Genomic DNA, 16454 nt, shown 5'->3' on the forward strand with positions numbered 1-16454 from the left:
AGGAGGGACTAAAAAATAGTATAGTACAAGAAAGTTGTTTATCGATCAAAATTAAAACTATGTTACAATTATTTACTAATTAATTATTATATGTTTGCGAGTTAAAAGTTTAATTTGTTTGCGCGTAAACTTATATTTTATTGTTTGAGCGGGATTTTTTTTTGCGCGTAATGTTAGTTACGGAATATGTCAATGAAGTTGCGCGTAAACTTATATTTTATCTCCGTTGAGTAAAAATTTATTTTTGACGTGGAATATGTCAATGAAGTTGCGGAACGTGTAGAAGATAGAGTATTATGAATATTATCGTCGTTGGATGTACGATAGGACGTTTCCGGGAAGAACTGGACTAAAACCGCAATTTGTCGAAGGAGTTGACGGATTTATTTCATGGGCATGGGAGCAAGAAATCTGTAGAGATGAGGGAGGAATTAGATGTCCGTGTCTAAAATGTAGGTGCAGACATATAATTACCGATCCTGGGGATGTGAAGAAACACCTAAAAAAAGTTGGTTTTATGCCTAATTATTGGGTTTGGACATATAATGGTGAAATGTTTCAGAATTTTGGGGTAGGGGTCAATGCACAAGCTTCTACTAGCCATGGTGGAACAAATGTGGAAACAAATGTGGAATACAATGAAGATGTCAACACAGAACAATTCAACATGATGGATGATATGGTTGCGGACGCTTTAGGGGTGGAATTGTCTTACGGTGAAGATGTTGAAGATGATGAAGAGGAACAACCCCCGAATGAGAAGGCGCAAAGATTTTACCGATTGTTGAGTGAAAGTAATACACCTTTGTATGAAGGGTCTTCGCACTCTAAGCTATCTATGTGTGTGTGGCTTTTATCTCATAAGTCGAATTATCTTAATCCTGATGATGGTATGGATGATATTACGAAGATGTTGAAGGCCGTGACTCCGTTCAAAGATAATCTGCCAATGAATTATCATGCTGCGAAGAGGTTGGTGATGAAGTTGGGATTATCAGTTAAAAAGATTGATTGTTGTAGAAATGGATGCATGTTGTTTTATGACAATGAGTTTGGGATAAATGATGGAGCATTGGAGGAATGTAAATTTTGTCAAAGCCCGAGGTACGGTATTAGCAAGCAGAAACGAGTTGCGGTTAAGTCAATGTTTTACTTGCCAATAATACCAAGATTACAAAGACTGTTTGCATCGATGAAAACTGCTAGTCAAATGACGTGGCATCATTCAAATGGAATTCCCGGAGTGATGCGACATCCTTCTGACGGTGAAGCGTGGAAACACTTTGATCGAGTACATCCTGATTTTGCAGCAAATCCACGGAATGTGAGACTTGGATTATGCTCTGACGGTTTTCAGCCATATGTCCAATCCTCAGCAAAACCATATTCTTGTTGGCCAATCATTGTAACCCCGTATAATCTCCCTCCTGAAATGTGCATGACAAAACCATACTTGTTTTTGAGTTGTATTGTACCAGGACCAGATAACCCTAAAGCAGGCATAGACGTGTTTCTACAACCGTTAATTGATGATTTGAAGAGGTTGTGGGCTGGAGAATTGACATATGATATTTCTAGAAAACAAAATTTCAAGTTGAGAGCAGCTTTGATGTGGACCATTAATGATTTTCCCGCTTATGGCATGTTGTCCGGTTGGAGTACCCATGGTAGATTTGCATGTCCACATTGTATGGAAAATACAAAGGCATTTACTTTGGAAAGTGGAGGGAAGAGTTCGTGGTTTGACTGTCATCGTCCGTTCTTGCCTCATAATCACCCATTTAGAAGACTTAAGAATGGTTTCAAGAAGGATGAGAGAGTTTTTGTTGGTCCTCCACCTAAGATTACATCAGAAGAAGTGTGGACAAGAGTTTGTGATTATCCAAAAGTCACTGATTATGGTCGAGCTGTCCCAATACCAAGATACGGAGTAGACCACCACTGGACTAAAAGGAGTATATTTTGGGACCTCCCATATTGGAAAGATAACTTGCTCAGACATAATCTTGATGTAATGCACATTGAGAAGAATGTCTTTGACAACATATTTAACACAGTGATGGATGTCAAAGGCAAAACAAAAGACAATGAGAAGGCTAGAAAAGACTTACAAATATATTGCAAAAGAAAGGATTTGGAGTTGAAACCTCAACCGAATGGGAAGTTGTTGAAACCGAAAGCCAACTACAGCCTATCTGCCCAAGAAGCGAAATTAGTGTGTCAATGGTTGAAGGATTTGAGAATGCCCGATGGATATTCTTCTAACATAGGCAGGTGTGCCGATGTCAACACGGGAAGGTTGCATGGGATGAAAAGTCATGACTCTCACATTTTCATGGAGAACTTTATCCCAATTGCATTTAGTTCATTGCCCAAACATGTGCTAGATCCACTTATTGAGATTAGTCAATTTTTTAAAAATTTGTGCGCTTCAACCTTGACAGTTGATGAACTTGAGAAAATGGAGAAGAATATGCCAATCATTATCTGTCAGTTGGAGCAAATTTTTCCACCAGGTTTCTTTGACTCTATGGAACATCTTCCTGTGCATCTGGCATATGAAGCTATACTTGGCGGACCTGTTCAATATAGGTGGATGTACCCTTTTGAAAGATTCATGGGTGACTCAAAACGAGCAGTTAAAAATATGGCCAAAGTGGAAGGATCAATTGTTGCTATTTACACAGCCAAGGAAACCACATACTTTATCGGCCATTATTTCGTTGATCGTCTACTTACTCCATCAAATACAAGAAATGAAGTTGAGGTTAACGATTTTCGGGATCCGTCAACCTTATCCGTATTCAATCTTCATGGTCGACACGCGGGCAAGGTGCTTCAATATTGGATGGTAGATCAGAAAGAGATGCGGTCTGCTCATGTTCATGTTTTGATTAATTGTGCGGAAGTTAAACCATACCTTGAGTAAGTAAATCTATTCCTACCCATTTTTACTAGTCCATATAACAATAAGTTTTAACGCGATTAACAACTTCGTATTGAATTTATTGCTTTTTAGGGAATTTATTGCTTTTTATGCGGAGTTTGGTGAAGGATCGACAGTTGGTTCGATACATGAATATTTTCCAGCTTGGTTTAAACAAAGAGTGTATAATGCCGAGCCAACTGATGAGGTCATCCGTTTACGGCAATTATCTCAGGGTCCTTTACAATGTGCCAATGAATTTCACACCTACTTCGTGAATGGATATAAATTTCATACCCACTCTTGGACGGAAGGCAAAAAGACTATTAATAGTGGTGTTTATGTAAAAGGAGTTACAGATGGAGGTGAAGATGATTTCTATGGCGTGATCAAACACATTTATGAGCTTTCATATAATGACAATAAAGTGGTGTTGTTTTATTGTGACTGGTTTGATCCCTCGCCTAGATGGACTAAAATTAATAAATTATGCAACACTGTTGACATTCGAGTCGACAAAAAATATAAAGAATATGACCCGTTTATCATGGCACACAATGTTAGGCAAGTGTACTATGTTCCTTATCCCCCAACTCTACCACGCAAACGAGGTTGGTCTGTTGCAATCAAAACAAAACCGAGGGGCCGCATCGAGACTGAAGAAACAAACGAAGAAGTTGCTTACCAAGCCGATGATATGACACATGTAAATGAGATAATTGAAGTAGATCAAGTTACAAGTTGGCAAGACTCTCAAGTTGAAGGGGATCAGGTTGATCCTTCTATTTTGGAGATGCGTGATGAAGTTGAAGATGAGAATGAAGACGTTGTTGATGATAATAATGAAGGGAACCAGCAAGACAATCAAGTTGATGATGGTGATGTAGATGAATATAACTATGCGTCTGATAACAACACTTGAAGTATATTGTTATCCACCCTTGTAATGATTGAATTTGAATTTATTGTAATCTTGAATACATTTGAGTTTGAATGAAGATATCGCTTGTTTAATGATGTATATATATTTGAGTCCTTTACAATATCGTTTTTTTTGTTATTTAACAGATTCACAATGCCTCCGAAAGAAAAAGAGAAAGGCAAGAGCAAGGACCCCAGAACACACATTGCGGATCCAGCCACACTTGCCACATTGACTCCCTTTCCCAGACCACCCTCTTCTTCTAGCCAGGGATCGACTGGGTCATCCCAAGTTAGTGCTGCTGCACCCGGTGGAGGGTCTGGTGTTGTTGCACCTGTTGGTTTTATCCTCCCTACAGGTTACCAGTTGCCTCCTCCACCAACATTTCCTCATGGGCAGACCGGCTTTATGATCCCTCAACATCAACAACCCCCACCACCCCAACATCAACAACCCCCGCCCCAACCCCAACCCCAACCCCAACAGGGTGCTGATGATGATGATGAGGAGATGGCAGATTATCCGCAAGATGAACAAGAGCGTTACATCATTGTGCCTAGCGGGAACTCGTAAGTCTTTATGTATTTTTGTTCAATATGTATATTGTTATAAATTTATGTAATGTTTAACTATATGAGTTTTCATTGTTTGTAGTTTCATGCCCTGCAAGCCAGCCGCCAGTGCCATTAGAGACATCATCCAGGGAAGGTTTCATGGATTTTGGAAGACTTATGGTGATATCCCAGATGATGAAAAGGATGCATGGTTTGGTCTTTTTGAGGTTACATTAATACTTATCATAATATATTTTAACTTATCTGCACATATGTTATAATTTACTAATTTCCTAAAATATGTTAACAAATATGCAGATGAAGTGTACCTGGAACCCCAGGTACTATGCTCAGATAAGGAGGAACTTTCACATTAGAGCTTCTGCCCGCCTCTCCGACATGTTGCGACATGTCCGACTTCGTCACGAGACTGCTGGAAAGAGGCCCTACTGGATCGGGGAGCCACTTATGAGGCAGTTGGTGGACTATTGGGGGAGTCCAGAGTTTAAGACGAAATCAGATAAGGCAAAGAAGAACAGAGCATCAGAGAAAGGGGGATGCATCCATACGGGAGGCTGCATAAGCACAGCAGAGCATGCCCGTCGACTGGTAATTAAAAATAATAACTCTGTTAATTAATTTTATAGAATGTATGTTTTTAAATATTTTGTGGTTAAATATAGTTTAATGTTTTACTAACTACTTAATAATCGTGTTTCTTGTCAATTAGGCAAAGAAGCTGGGTAGGGAGCCATACATAAATGAGCTCCACAAGAAGACCCACACATATCGATCAGGCCAGTATGTTGATGATCGCTCCAAGATATGCCAGGTAATTGTTACATAAGTGTATTTTAATTAATTTTATTAGTGGTTATAATTTTTTGTTAATGTTTATTTATCTTTAACTATTTTATTCTTATTTATTTTAGGAGGAGTATGATCGTCAGCTATCGGAGGCGCTCTCCCGTGGATGCTCTGTTGATGATGCTCTCACACTTCGTGCATGGACGAAAGTTGCTGGTGAGAAGAAGAAGGGGCGATTGTACGGTGCAGGAAACTTAGCTGGAAACTACCGCAAGGGTGTTGCTACCACTCTAAAGTTGACCCTTAATGCTGGGGAGGGCTCTTCTCGGCAACCTGAGCTCACTCCAGAAATGCGGGATCTGATCACTAGGTTGACTCAAGAACAGCTTGCTGCCCATATGCAGACCCAACAGGACCTGATCCATGAGGTGGTTAGGAAGCAACGAGAATTCCTAGACTCTCAGTTGGACACATTTAGGCAAGAGCAAGGCTGGAATATGAATGAGCAAGGTGTTCGGCAGCAGAGTGGAAGCCGAGAGAGTGTGAGGGCTCCTCCAGTGTGTGATGATGATGCGGACGACCCCTATGAAGTGTATGGTGAGGGCGAAGAGGATGATGATGACGACCTCGAGATGGATGATTGATGCTTATTATGCTTGTTGTGTGTTTTCTTTACTATTATGTTATGGTTTGTATGATTATGGGAGGTTTTCCATGCTTCCCGGCACAATATTTATTTTCCTGCACGGTTTGTAATATTAATAAGTACACTTTCTATTTCATGCATTTTAATTAGACTTATATAGTGTTTGTGTGATTAAACTTTATTTATATGCATTTAATTGTGTTTTAAAAAAAAATTAATTTTTTTAAATATATATTTTTTAATTAAATTGATTTTTTAACAATTTTTTTAAAAAAAATTGATTTTTAAATTAATTTAAATATATTTTATTAATTAATAAAAAAAATTCGTTTTCATAAAAATAATATTTTTTTTTTAAAAATAAGGACATTTGCCAGGGGTTAAACCCCTCGCATGTCCCTCGTTTTTTGCTGTTGTCACTTGTCACTTCAGACAGAGCCGCTGCAGTCAGAGGTCAGTCGTAGTCAGAGGTGCAGGACGAAAGTGAGGGAACATGCCAGGGGTTCTGCCAGGGGGAAAGCATGGCTTTTTCCCAGGGGTTCAGCCCCTCGTTTTTCTGCCAGGGATGTAGCCCCTGGCAAAGTGTTTGCGATGAGCGCCATTGCCAGGCCAACTGCCCCTCGTTTTTTCCCTCACAAATGTCCCGTTTGCCAGGGATTTTGTCCTTTTGACAGGGATTTTGCCCTTGGCAAAAGGCAGTGTTTCTTGTAGTGGTTGATCCATGTTAAAGCGGTGAATTTAGATAACGAATTAGGGTTACATAAGATTAAGGTTTAAAGCTTGGTTTGATTAGGATTATGTCATTAGACTTATCCAACAATCCCAAGACAAGAGAAGTCTACTCACTGACGTTCATTGTAGACAAGGAGAAGAAGAGAGAAAACATAAAAGTAAATAACAAAGAAAGTAAAATGAACTTTTATTAGAAAGACAATTGTCACATATTGTATTCCAAGAAAAGATGATTATTTGTGATGGATGGCTACTCTATTTATAGCATTCTTTCGACTTAAAATCTAAGCAATTACATTTGGGCTAAAAATAGAGTAGCTTAAAATCTAAGCAAAAGCAACTCTGGAGGGTGGCACGGCCGTGCCAATGCTAGCACGGGCCGTGCCAAGCTTCTGACTTTAGGGGAGACATATTTTGTCATCCAATCTTTGTATTTTCGTACCGAATCAGCTCCAAGTCCCTTTCTTTTGCTCCAAGACTCAATCCATCCAATATTCATTCCTGAAATATAATAAAATGCAATTTGTAGTAAACTATCTTAAAAAGGAAATAATATTAATATAAAATAAACTAAAATCTAATTAAAACTAAACTAAATAATATCTAGAAATAGGTAATAAATGACTCATCAAACTCCCCCACACTTGAATCTTTGCTTGTCCTCAAGCAAAAGGCATAGACATGGCAGCAACAAAAAGGATTAAAATATGACACTTTAAATAGAAGCTTATGTCTCCCTCAAGGTTTCATTTCAATGTACATTGATCACAACTTCAAGTATTCCTTGTAAACCTATTCAACCCAACAAGAAGTCTCAAGTGAGTGTGTGTGTGTAGTCCAACCCTTTTCTTGCTCCTGTATAAGATAGATATTATGAGGAACAGGTTCTAACCTTAACACTAAAATGACCGAGAAAAATCTTTTCTTCATTTCATATAAGAGAAGTGGGAGAGTTAAGATAGATTTGATGAATTTATACATTTGGGGGCTTGTAGATGCCTAGGGGCTATCATTTCACATTGGAAGTCCGTGAGAGGGTATCCTTTCCTCCAAGTTTCTATAATCACCCTAAGTAGTGCTACAACTTGTTTACTTCACTTAGGAAGTTCCTCTTTTTAGAGGGTTTAATTCAAGCACAATTTGTTTGAGAAGTCATCACCACATTTAGGAAGTCAGTGAGAGGGTATCCTTTCCTCCACGTGTGGTGATATCCTTCTGCCCCATTTCGGTTTACACATTTCATCACATTAGAATTATTCCCACACAAACTTATACTACTTTTACTCTGAAGATTTTTAAGGGTCCAGGTTACGATTAAAGCTAGAACGTGTTCCTTAAAATACCTACTCATACACTTACTCAAGGATTGCAACTAGGTGCTTTTCTCATTGGAGAATTAATTTCACAATAAAACTTGACGTGGGTATAGCAAGAATACTTATAACACAAGAAATCACTTTCATGTACAAGAAACGACCATTGAAGAGACAACAAAAAATTATGTCATAATAAAACAATAAAAACAAGCTGCTTATTTATGCCTTTTACAATAAAACAAAAACAAAAGAATAAAGTTCAAGGGAGTTTGGAAACACTACGACTAAAGATACTTTATTAGGCTCCCCCCACACTTAGGAGAAGCATTGTCCTCAATGATTTAAAAGAAGAAGAAGAAAAAGAAGAAGAAGAAGAAGAAGAAGATGATGAAGAAGAAAGAAGAGAAGTAGAGAAGAGTAGAGGAAGAAGAGAGCTCACAATTTTATTGTAGTCCATAAGGTGGACCTTGGAGGTGAAGGTGTTGCATCATGTATCGGAACATTTGATTGTTTTATTCATTCATTTGATTGCCCCTTAGGACATCGTTTCTTAGCCCGATCATTTCAACACCTTGTCTTTGTTGCTTGGTGCATGTTCTTTGAACTTTGGTTTGCATCCATGCCCACCGTTCATCATTATAGTTTCCACCGGCTTTTTGTTCATGGTGTTGTGCACCTACCTCCTCTTCATCACCACCATCATCATCACCATCATCTTGTACCTGTGGGTTAGTACCAATTAGCTCTAATGATTCTCCATTCATATTGGTAATTGTGAGTAGGGTCATGGGCTTTAAGGAATGACAAAGTAGTGAGAGTATATAAGTTTAGATAATAGTTCTCCTCTTTCCTCTTGATCCCTTGATTCACACTCACCCCAAACTTCTTAGCAATAAAAGTGATGATTCCACCTACCATTATATTATCAAATGAAACAAGATAATCAAGCAAATAATAGCAAATGTTAACATGGTGGTTATAAAGCATGTCTCATAACATAAATAGCTCATCAGTCCTCATCATTCCCTACCTCTTTCCTAGTCTATCCATAGCATTATTATCAGTGTATCTACAAGCATAAATAGATTGAGAGATAAGAACTTTAGACCTACTCCTTTGCTTGTCATCTTTAAAATTGATGCCATGGTTCTTGACTATTGCTTGCTTTTTCGTTGCACCACTTCTAGAGCTTTCAATCTCCTTACCTTTTTGATGCCATTGACCTAGTTGACTTGGTTTGGGTTTTAGGGAAGGTTAGGGTTTGGTAAGGTTGGTTTAGTGATGGGTTGGGGTTTAAGCGAGGTTGATGAGTTTAATGATGGAGATTGGTGAAGATTTTTTTTTTGGTTTTTGGGTTAGGGTTAAATGGTGTAGAATTTGGTGTTTAAATGGATGAATGTTGGTTTTGATTGGTGGTAAATGTTTGGAATGATGAATGGAGATAGATATGGAGGTTTAAATGTTGATGTTATGGAGGTTTAGAGAGGGAAGTTGAAGGATGAGGGAAGTTGGTGTTTGAGAATGAAGGAAGAAGGAGAAAAGTGAAAAAAAAAATGGTAAAAGAGGGTCTGGGACCATGGCATGGCCGTGCCACTACAGGCACGGGCCGTGCCAACTCTCTGAAAGTTGGTGAAGTATGGCTAGGTTACAGGCACGCCCGTGCCATCACTGGCACTGGCCGTGCCAAGCTTCTGGACATGCAAGGCTCAATTTTCTTCATTTTTCGCATCATATTTGGACAAATACCTACAAAACAAATTAAAACAACACAAAACAAACAAAAATAAAAGCAATTAAACCCGTGGGTTGCCTCCCACAAAGCGCTCGTTTAAAGTCATTAGCTTGACAATGAAGAGGTTTCTCTACCCTATACCCAATCTTTCCGAAAGGGATAACGGCGTCAACCTGACATTCTCTCCCAAATCACACATGGCTTTCTCAATGCTTTCGGATCCTATGGCACAAGGTATGGGAAAACTTTCTGGATTCTTAAGTTTAGATGGCAATTTGTTTGGAAGTATTTCAATAAAAAATCTAAATTAGTCATCTAACTTGGATTTGACAAAACCTTGTGCTAATGGATTTTTAGGCTCATGAGGTGGTGAAACAAATGGCTTTTCATTCTCTCCTATAGTTTTCTCACTTTGAGGCTCATCACTTCCTATCTCTCCCTCATTCTTCTTAATTTTCACAACGGGGTCCTTTAATTGGTTACCATCCCTAAGAGTAATAGAACTTATATGGCCTTTGTGATTGGTTTCAGTTTGACCTGGGAAGATCCCGGTGGTTCGAGAGGAAGCAGTCATGTGTTGGGCCACTTGAGAGATTTGGGTTTCAAGTATCTTATCGTGAGTTGCTATGGAGTCTACCTTGGATGTGATTTTGGCAAGAGAGTCATTCAAAAATTCAGTTTGGTTTTTAAGCTCTTGGAGTTGCTTGGATTGATTTATAACATAATTTTCCATTAAAAGTTCCAAGCTGGATTTTTGAGGGACTCTTTGGTTGTTTGCTGTTATCACGATTTTCGGGTGTCAAGTCATTAATTAGGCTTGAACCTTTCAATCTTTGATATTCTCTATTTTTTCTTGGGAAGGGCAAAATTGAGAAAAAACCCTTAGAGTCTAAGTTCGGGGGTCGTTTTCACTACGGGAAGGTGTTAGGCACCCGAAACGATTATGGTATTCCATAAGAACCGTTCTCCTAAGTTTATTTCTACGCTTTACTTTTATTGCCTACTTATTGAAAAAGAAGTTTTATTTGAGTGAAGAATGGGGGGAGAAAAGATGATTGAGATTTTATTTTATTTGGCTTGGAGGAGTTTTGACTCATTGCCTACGTACCCTTTTAAGGGATCAAAACCAAACGTAGTTCATTCTCGAAAATTGTTTTTTTTTTGTTTTTATTGGTTGATTTTAAGTTTGAAAAGAAAAAGAGGAATTTTGAAGAATGGAGATGAGAGGCCTCAAGGGCATGAGATTTGGAAAATGTGAGGTGGAATTAGCTATTTTGCAAAATAAAGTCTAAGTATGATTAAAATTCATTAAGATTTTTACTTAAGAAAATAAAAGGAAAATGAGGAGTTTTGACTCCTATTTTGGAAAAAGGTTTTCAAGTGAGGTTATTCGCATTTTTTGGGAAAATGATTTTTGTCTAAGTGTTATAAAACCTAAGCATACATCTAAGCATACATCCCCTAATCATGCATCTAGAATATCCATGTGGGGTGTGTGCATGTGTCGGTGTACATCACTTATAGTGTCCATAGTCCTTTACATCGAGTCCTAAATACATGCTATGGTCTTGCAAGGATTTAAAAGATGAATTTAAACTAGCCTAAAATATTACATAACCATTGGAAATAAAAATAAATAAATTGCAAGAAATAAAACCTAATCTAATAGAAATGAGAATGAAGTGGTAAGATGCTATGAGATGAGTGAAACATGAGTCAACAATGTTAGCAAAACAAGATGAAAAATATAACATGAGTGATAGGAAAAAGCAATCAATTGAATATGAAATGAAATAACAAAGAAATGATAAGAATAACCAAGACATAATGAGAAGAAAAGTTGCTTGAAATGCAAGAAACACACAAATCATACCAAAACAGTAGCACAATCATAAAATCAACATCACATTTAACATAAAATTGCATACTAATTGCTCATAACATGTGCCAAAGTTTATGAAGAAAAATATGGCAAGAAATTCACAAAATTAAGCCAAAAAGAACAAATTAATCAAGAAAATAACACCTATATTTTTATCATTTTTTAACATGTAAAAAGCATCACAAAAGTATAAGAAACATATCAAGAAACACACAGAAATTTTTTAGGAATTTTTATGAGAAAATAAGAGCAAACAGGAGGTTCACATAGCAAAAACAGGAGGTGCGCATAGCAAGAAAATACCTAAACCCAAAGGAAACAGGCCCAACTCAAAACCAAAGGATCCGGACTCACAGGGAGCATTGGATTGATCCAGGGAGGGAAACCCTAGATCCAACGCTCAGGATGAAGGAAGGCGAACCGGAGATGAACCGGACCGGTCTAAGCGCCTATAAAAGCACATGGACTCTGGTCCAATTCATTTCCCTTCCTTCTTTCTCTCTCTAACCTGCTCGTTCTCTCGCTCGTTCTCTCTCTAACCTTCTCACCTCTCTCTAGAACTCACCACCGGTGAGGATGAAGTGACGGCGGAGACCTTGAAGGTCCGCTGGAAACTTCATCTTCTCCGGCGAGATCATGAACTTTCCGGTGACCTAGTTTCCAGAACTCAAAAATTTTTATGCCTTCCCACTCGTCTCTTCATTCTAAACACGAATCTAACACCAGAAATTGCATACAAGCTTTGAATCGATGTAGATCTACATTTTTGTGTTACGGTTTTGAAAATATGTTTTTAGGTTTTCGAATTTTTGAAAGAAATCGTTTGAAACTTTTGAGGATTTACATCGATTCGTCTTCGTTGACGTTTTGAAAGGAAAATGATGAAGTTTTGAGTTTACCTGTGATTTTTCGGTTGGATCTTTTGAACGAAGATCTTCGGAAACACTTGAACTTGATTTTTGTTTGTTGATTTCTGGCTTTGAAACCGAAAATAAATCGGTGATGCTCTTCTTCTTCCTCGCCGGTTCGAATCTGCTTCTTTTCCTCTTCTTCTCAAGCTTTCGGATCCTTCGTGATCGTGCTTGAATTCGTCGCCAATGGTGATGAATTCGCACTGGAATTGCGAAGGAATTGATTCGATGATGAAGATTCGCAAAGAATCTCTGAGAATCACAGAAAGAAATGATGAATTTGATGACTTTTGATGAATCTGGAAATCTAGGGTTTGAGATTGTTCTTGGTGTTCTTGGTGATTTCTGAGTTTTGATCTAATTGACAAGAGAGAGAAAAACTGATTTTGTTTTGGTGATGTGGTGTGGAATGAATGGATCTGATTCTGACTTGTACAGTGATTGCACCTTTTATAGGCTGCCAAGTGTGCTTGAGACCCAATGAAAGAGGGACACCTGTAATTGGACCTTTCTGCAAAAAAAAAAGATTTGAAGGACTGGGCAGCATATAATAATAATAAAAAAAAGACTAAAAAGTGCAATTTAAAAAAGTTTTGGACCAAAAATGTAATTAAAATAAAATTGGACTAAAATTGGTAATTTTGAAAAAAACGTCAAGTGAAACCAAAAATAAAATCAATCAAAGGACTAAAACGAACCAATTACTGACATGAGGTATTTTAAAATACCTCCCTGTCGAAATTTTGACAGGAAAAGACCAAAATGCCCCTAGGGACTAAACTGACTCAAACTGACTCAGATGCAATTTTTGAAATGATTTTTAAACAAAGACTCAACAATGATTTGTACAGACAGGTTGAAAAGACTCAGAGGCAAACACAGGGACTAAAATGGGTTCCACTGCAGGAAATGACCAAAATACCCTTTTGTATGATTTTTTGAAATAAAATGCAAGAAAAGTAATGCAATGATTCAGAGAGTTTTCAAATGACTCGTAATGCAAGAAAAGACAGTAAAATATGCAAATGAAGAGAGTAAAGGTTCGGAGTAAAACAACAGTAAATTGACAGATATCAGTGTTAGAAAAGAAATTTGAACGAGTATTTTTAGGTCCAAAATCAGGGTATAACATTTGCATAACTGGGTGGTGTTGTTTGTTGTCCAAAAAGATTTTGATTTACTTGCTCAGGACCTCTAACAACACTACCTAGTTGGCAATCAATGCCAATATGGCCAAATACACCACAAACTTCACAAGGAGGTGATACAGGAGCAGGTGTGACAGCACTAGTATTCATTGTATCAAATTTTTGTCTTAGTGCGTCAACCTTAGCAGTTAGATGATCAAGGGAGGAAATTTTGTACATACTTGCCTCCTTTTTAGAGGGCGAAGAAGCAGTGATGACTCTCTCACTTGTCCACTGATAGTGGTTTTGTGCCATGCCCTCGATCAAATCATATGCTGCTGTGTAAGTTTTATTCATCAAAGCTCCACCTGCAGCTGCATCAACATAAATTTTTGTGGTATACGAAAGACCATTATAAAAGGTGTGGATAATAAGCCACTTCTCTAAACCATGATGGGGGCAAAGCCTAAGCATTTCTTTGAAACGCTCCCACGCATCGTAAAGAGATTCACCATCTTTTTGAGTGTATTGAAAAAGCCTCACCCTTAATTGAGCGGTTTGAGAAAGGGGAAAGAATTGGGCAAGGAAAGCTCGCCTCATTTGGTCCCATGAAGTGATAGAACCAATTGTCAATGAATGAAACCAAGCACTAGCTCTATCCCTTGAGGAAAAAGGAAAGAGGTGCAGCCTTACGGCCTCTTGGTTTGCCTTCAAAGTTCCACTGAGTCTTAGAAAAGTTGAAATATGAAAATTCGGATCCTCAGTGGGTGATCCGAAAAATTGATTCTGCTGCACTAAGGAAATAAGTGCAGGTTTTATTTCAAAATTATTACCCTCAACCGTTGGGTACACAATAGCATCGTATGGCTCATCAGAAGATGTGATTGCATACTCTTTGAGAGCATGTTCCTCAACCATATCGTTATTATTATGTGTTTGTTATCTTCTTTTATGTAAGAATCTTTTGATCTCGGGAACGAATTCACCAAGACTTTTGTTTCTTCGCATAAAAGAATGAGAACCCAAGAAGTTAACGGGTAAAACTAAGAAATAAAAAGAGGAAGAAAGAATATAAATAAAGAGAGAGAATTTTTATTTTTTTTCAGTCTAATCGTTAAAAAAAAATTAATCAAATTGCAATAACTCCCCGGCAGCGGCGCCAAAAACTTGATGAGATAAAACCGCAAGTGCACGGTTATATCGAAGTAGTAAAAATAGAGTATCGTTCCGACAGGGAGTTATGAATTCAATTAACTTTTAATGATGATTAGATGAAAGAATTTTAGATAAAAGTTTGGATTTTTAATTACAAGAAAATAAAAGAAAAGATAAAAGCCTTGGGATTATTGGTTCATCCTAACGACAAGTCCTTCTCAAACCAATCTATTAAACTTATAACTTTATGTTAGACCTAATTTCTCAAGACAGTTTCTCTTTTGTTCCTCTAGCAACCAAGCCTATTTCGCTGACTTGATTACTATTAGATTTTGGTCCTAAGTTGCAACCGAGCCTATTTCGCTAACTTGATCACAATTTAGAATCCTTGAAGTTCGAAACTATATGTCTCAAAGATTGTAAAGACTATTTCGCTGCCTTTACAATCTTTGTCTAAATTCACTTGTTCGAATATCAAAACTCCACTTTCGTTTTATGAATTGATATTTGAGATGATGGATAAACAATTATCAAACCCTCCACTTTCGTTTCCACAGTTTGATAATGGTTGATCCATGTTAAAGCGGTGAATTTAGATAAGGAATTAGGGTTACATAAGATTAAGGTTTAAAGCTTGGTTTGATTAGGATTATGTCATTAGACTTATCCAACAATCCCAAGACAAGAGAAGTCTACTCACTGACGTTCATTGTAGACAAGGAGAAGAAGAGAGAAAACATAAAAGTAAATAACAAAGAAAGTAAAATGAACTTTTATTAGAAAGACAATTGTCACATATTGTATTCCAAGAAAAGATGATTATTTGTGATGGATGGCTACTCTATTTATAGCATTCTTTCGACTTAAAATCTAAGCAATTACATTCGGGCTAAAAATAGAGTAGCTTAAAATCTAAGCAAAAGCAGCAAAAGCAACTCTGGAGGGTGGCACGGCCGTGCCAATGCTAGCACGGGCCGTGCCAAGCTTCTGACTTTAGGGGAGACATATTTTGTCTTCCAATCTTTGTATTTTCGTACCGAATCAGCTCCAAGTCCCTTTCTTTTGCTCCAAGACTCAATCCATCCAATATTCATTCCCGAAATATAATAAAATGCAATTTGTAGTAAACTATCTTAAAAAGGAAATAATATTAATATAAAATAAACTAAAATCTAATTAAAACTAAACTAAATAATATCTAGAAATAGGTAATAAATGACTCATCAACTTCCTTTCACTCCAAAAACCCAATTTTAATCCCCTGATCACCCAAAACGTTTTCCAGCAATTGTTTACAGGTCCTATACACAACTAGGCATCGAAAGGAACACAAAATATGCATTAACAACATCAATTCAGCCCATTCCAACAATCATACACAACTTTCTCAATTCATTCAACCAGTCCTAATTTCATTCCAATTCAGAACATAGCAACATCATAGATTAAGAAATCATACAGAATATCAAATTACAACATATTAAACATGATTCTTACACCTTTCTTTCAAAATCAGTCTCATACCCTAATTCTCAATTTTATCTTCAAGAACTATTCTTTTAGATTAATTTTCAGAAATTATACATTAAATTCATTGAAAGATAATCCCACCCTTACCTTAGAATTGCAAAGACAAAAAGCACGACAAATCCGTTCCTAAGTTCTCCTCTCTTGGTCTTCTCTCCTTGCCTTAGCTTTTCTCCCCTCAGACTTGTTTTCACGTTAAAACTGTTTTTCTGACTTT

General features: G+C 37.4%; 2 protein-coding genes and 1 non-coding gene across 3 annotated transcripts; all 3 read left to right on the forward strand.

The window, feature by feature from the left end:
• The first annotated feature begins 316 nt into the window (after positions 1-316).
• On the forward strand, positions 317-3848 carry LOC120576998 (uncharacterized). The gene is made up of 2 exons (XM_039827881.1): positions 317-2925; positions 3020-3848. The coding sequence occupies exons 1-2, from the start codon at positions 317-319 to the stop codon at positions 3846-3848; spliced, it is 3438 nt and encodes a 1145-aa protein (XP_039683815.1).
• A 153-nt stretch (positions 3849-4001) lies between these two features.
• LOC112416624 (uncharacterized) lies at positions 4002-5853 on the forward strand. The gene is made up of 5 exons (XM_024770883.2): positions 4002-4417; positions 4503-4629; positions 4721-5011; positions 5133-5234; positions 5335-5853. The coding sequence occupies exons 1-5, from the start codon at positions 4002-4004 to the stop codon at positions 5851-5853; spliced, it is 1455 nt and encodes a 484-aa protein (XP_024626651.2).
• An 8147-nt stretch (positions 5854-14000) lies between these two features.
• LOC112416834 (small nucleolar RNA R71) lies at positions 14001-14108 on the forward strand. Its single transcript, XR_003007347.1, has one exon. It is a non-coding gene; the product is annotated as a small nucleolar RNA R71 (small nucleolar RNA).
• The last annotated feature ends 2346 nt before the right edge of the window (positions 14109-16454 follow it).

The sequence above is a fragment of the Medicago truncatula genome, chromosome 7 (genome assembly GCF_003473485.1).
Source record: "Medicago truncatula cultivar Jemalong A17 chromosome 7, MtrunA17r5.0-ANR, whole genome shotgun sequence".
Classification (NCBI taxonomy): Eukaryota; Viridiplantae; Streptophyta; class Magnoliopsida; order Fabales; family Fabaceae; genus Medicago; species Medicago truncatula.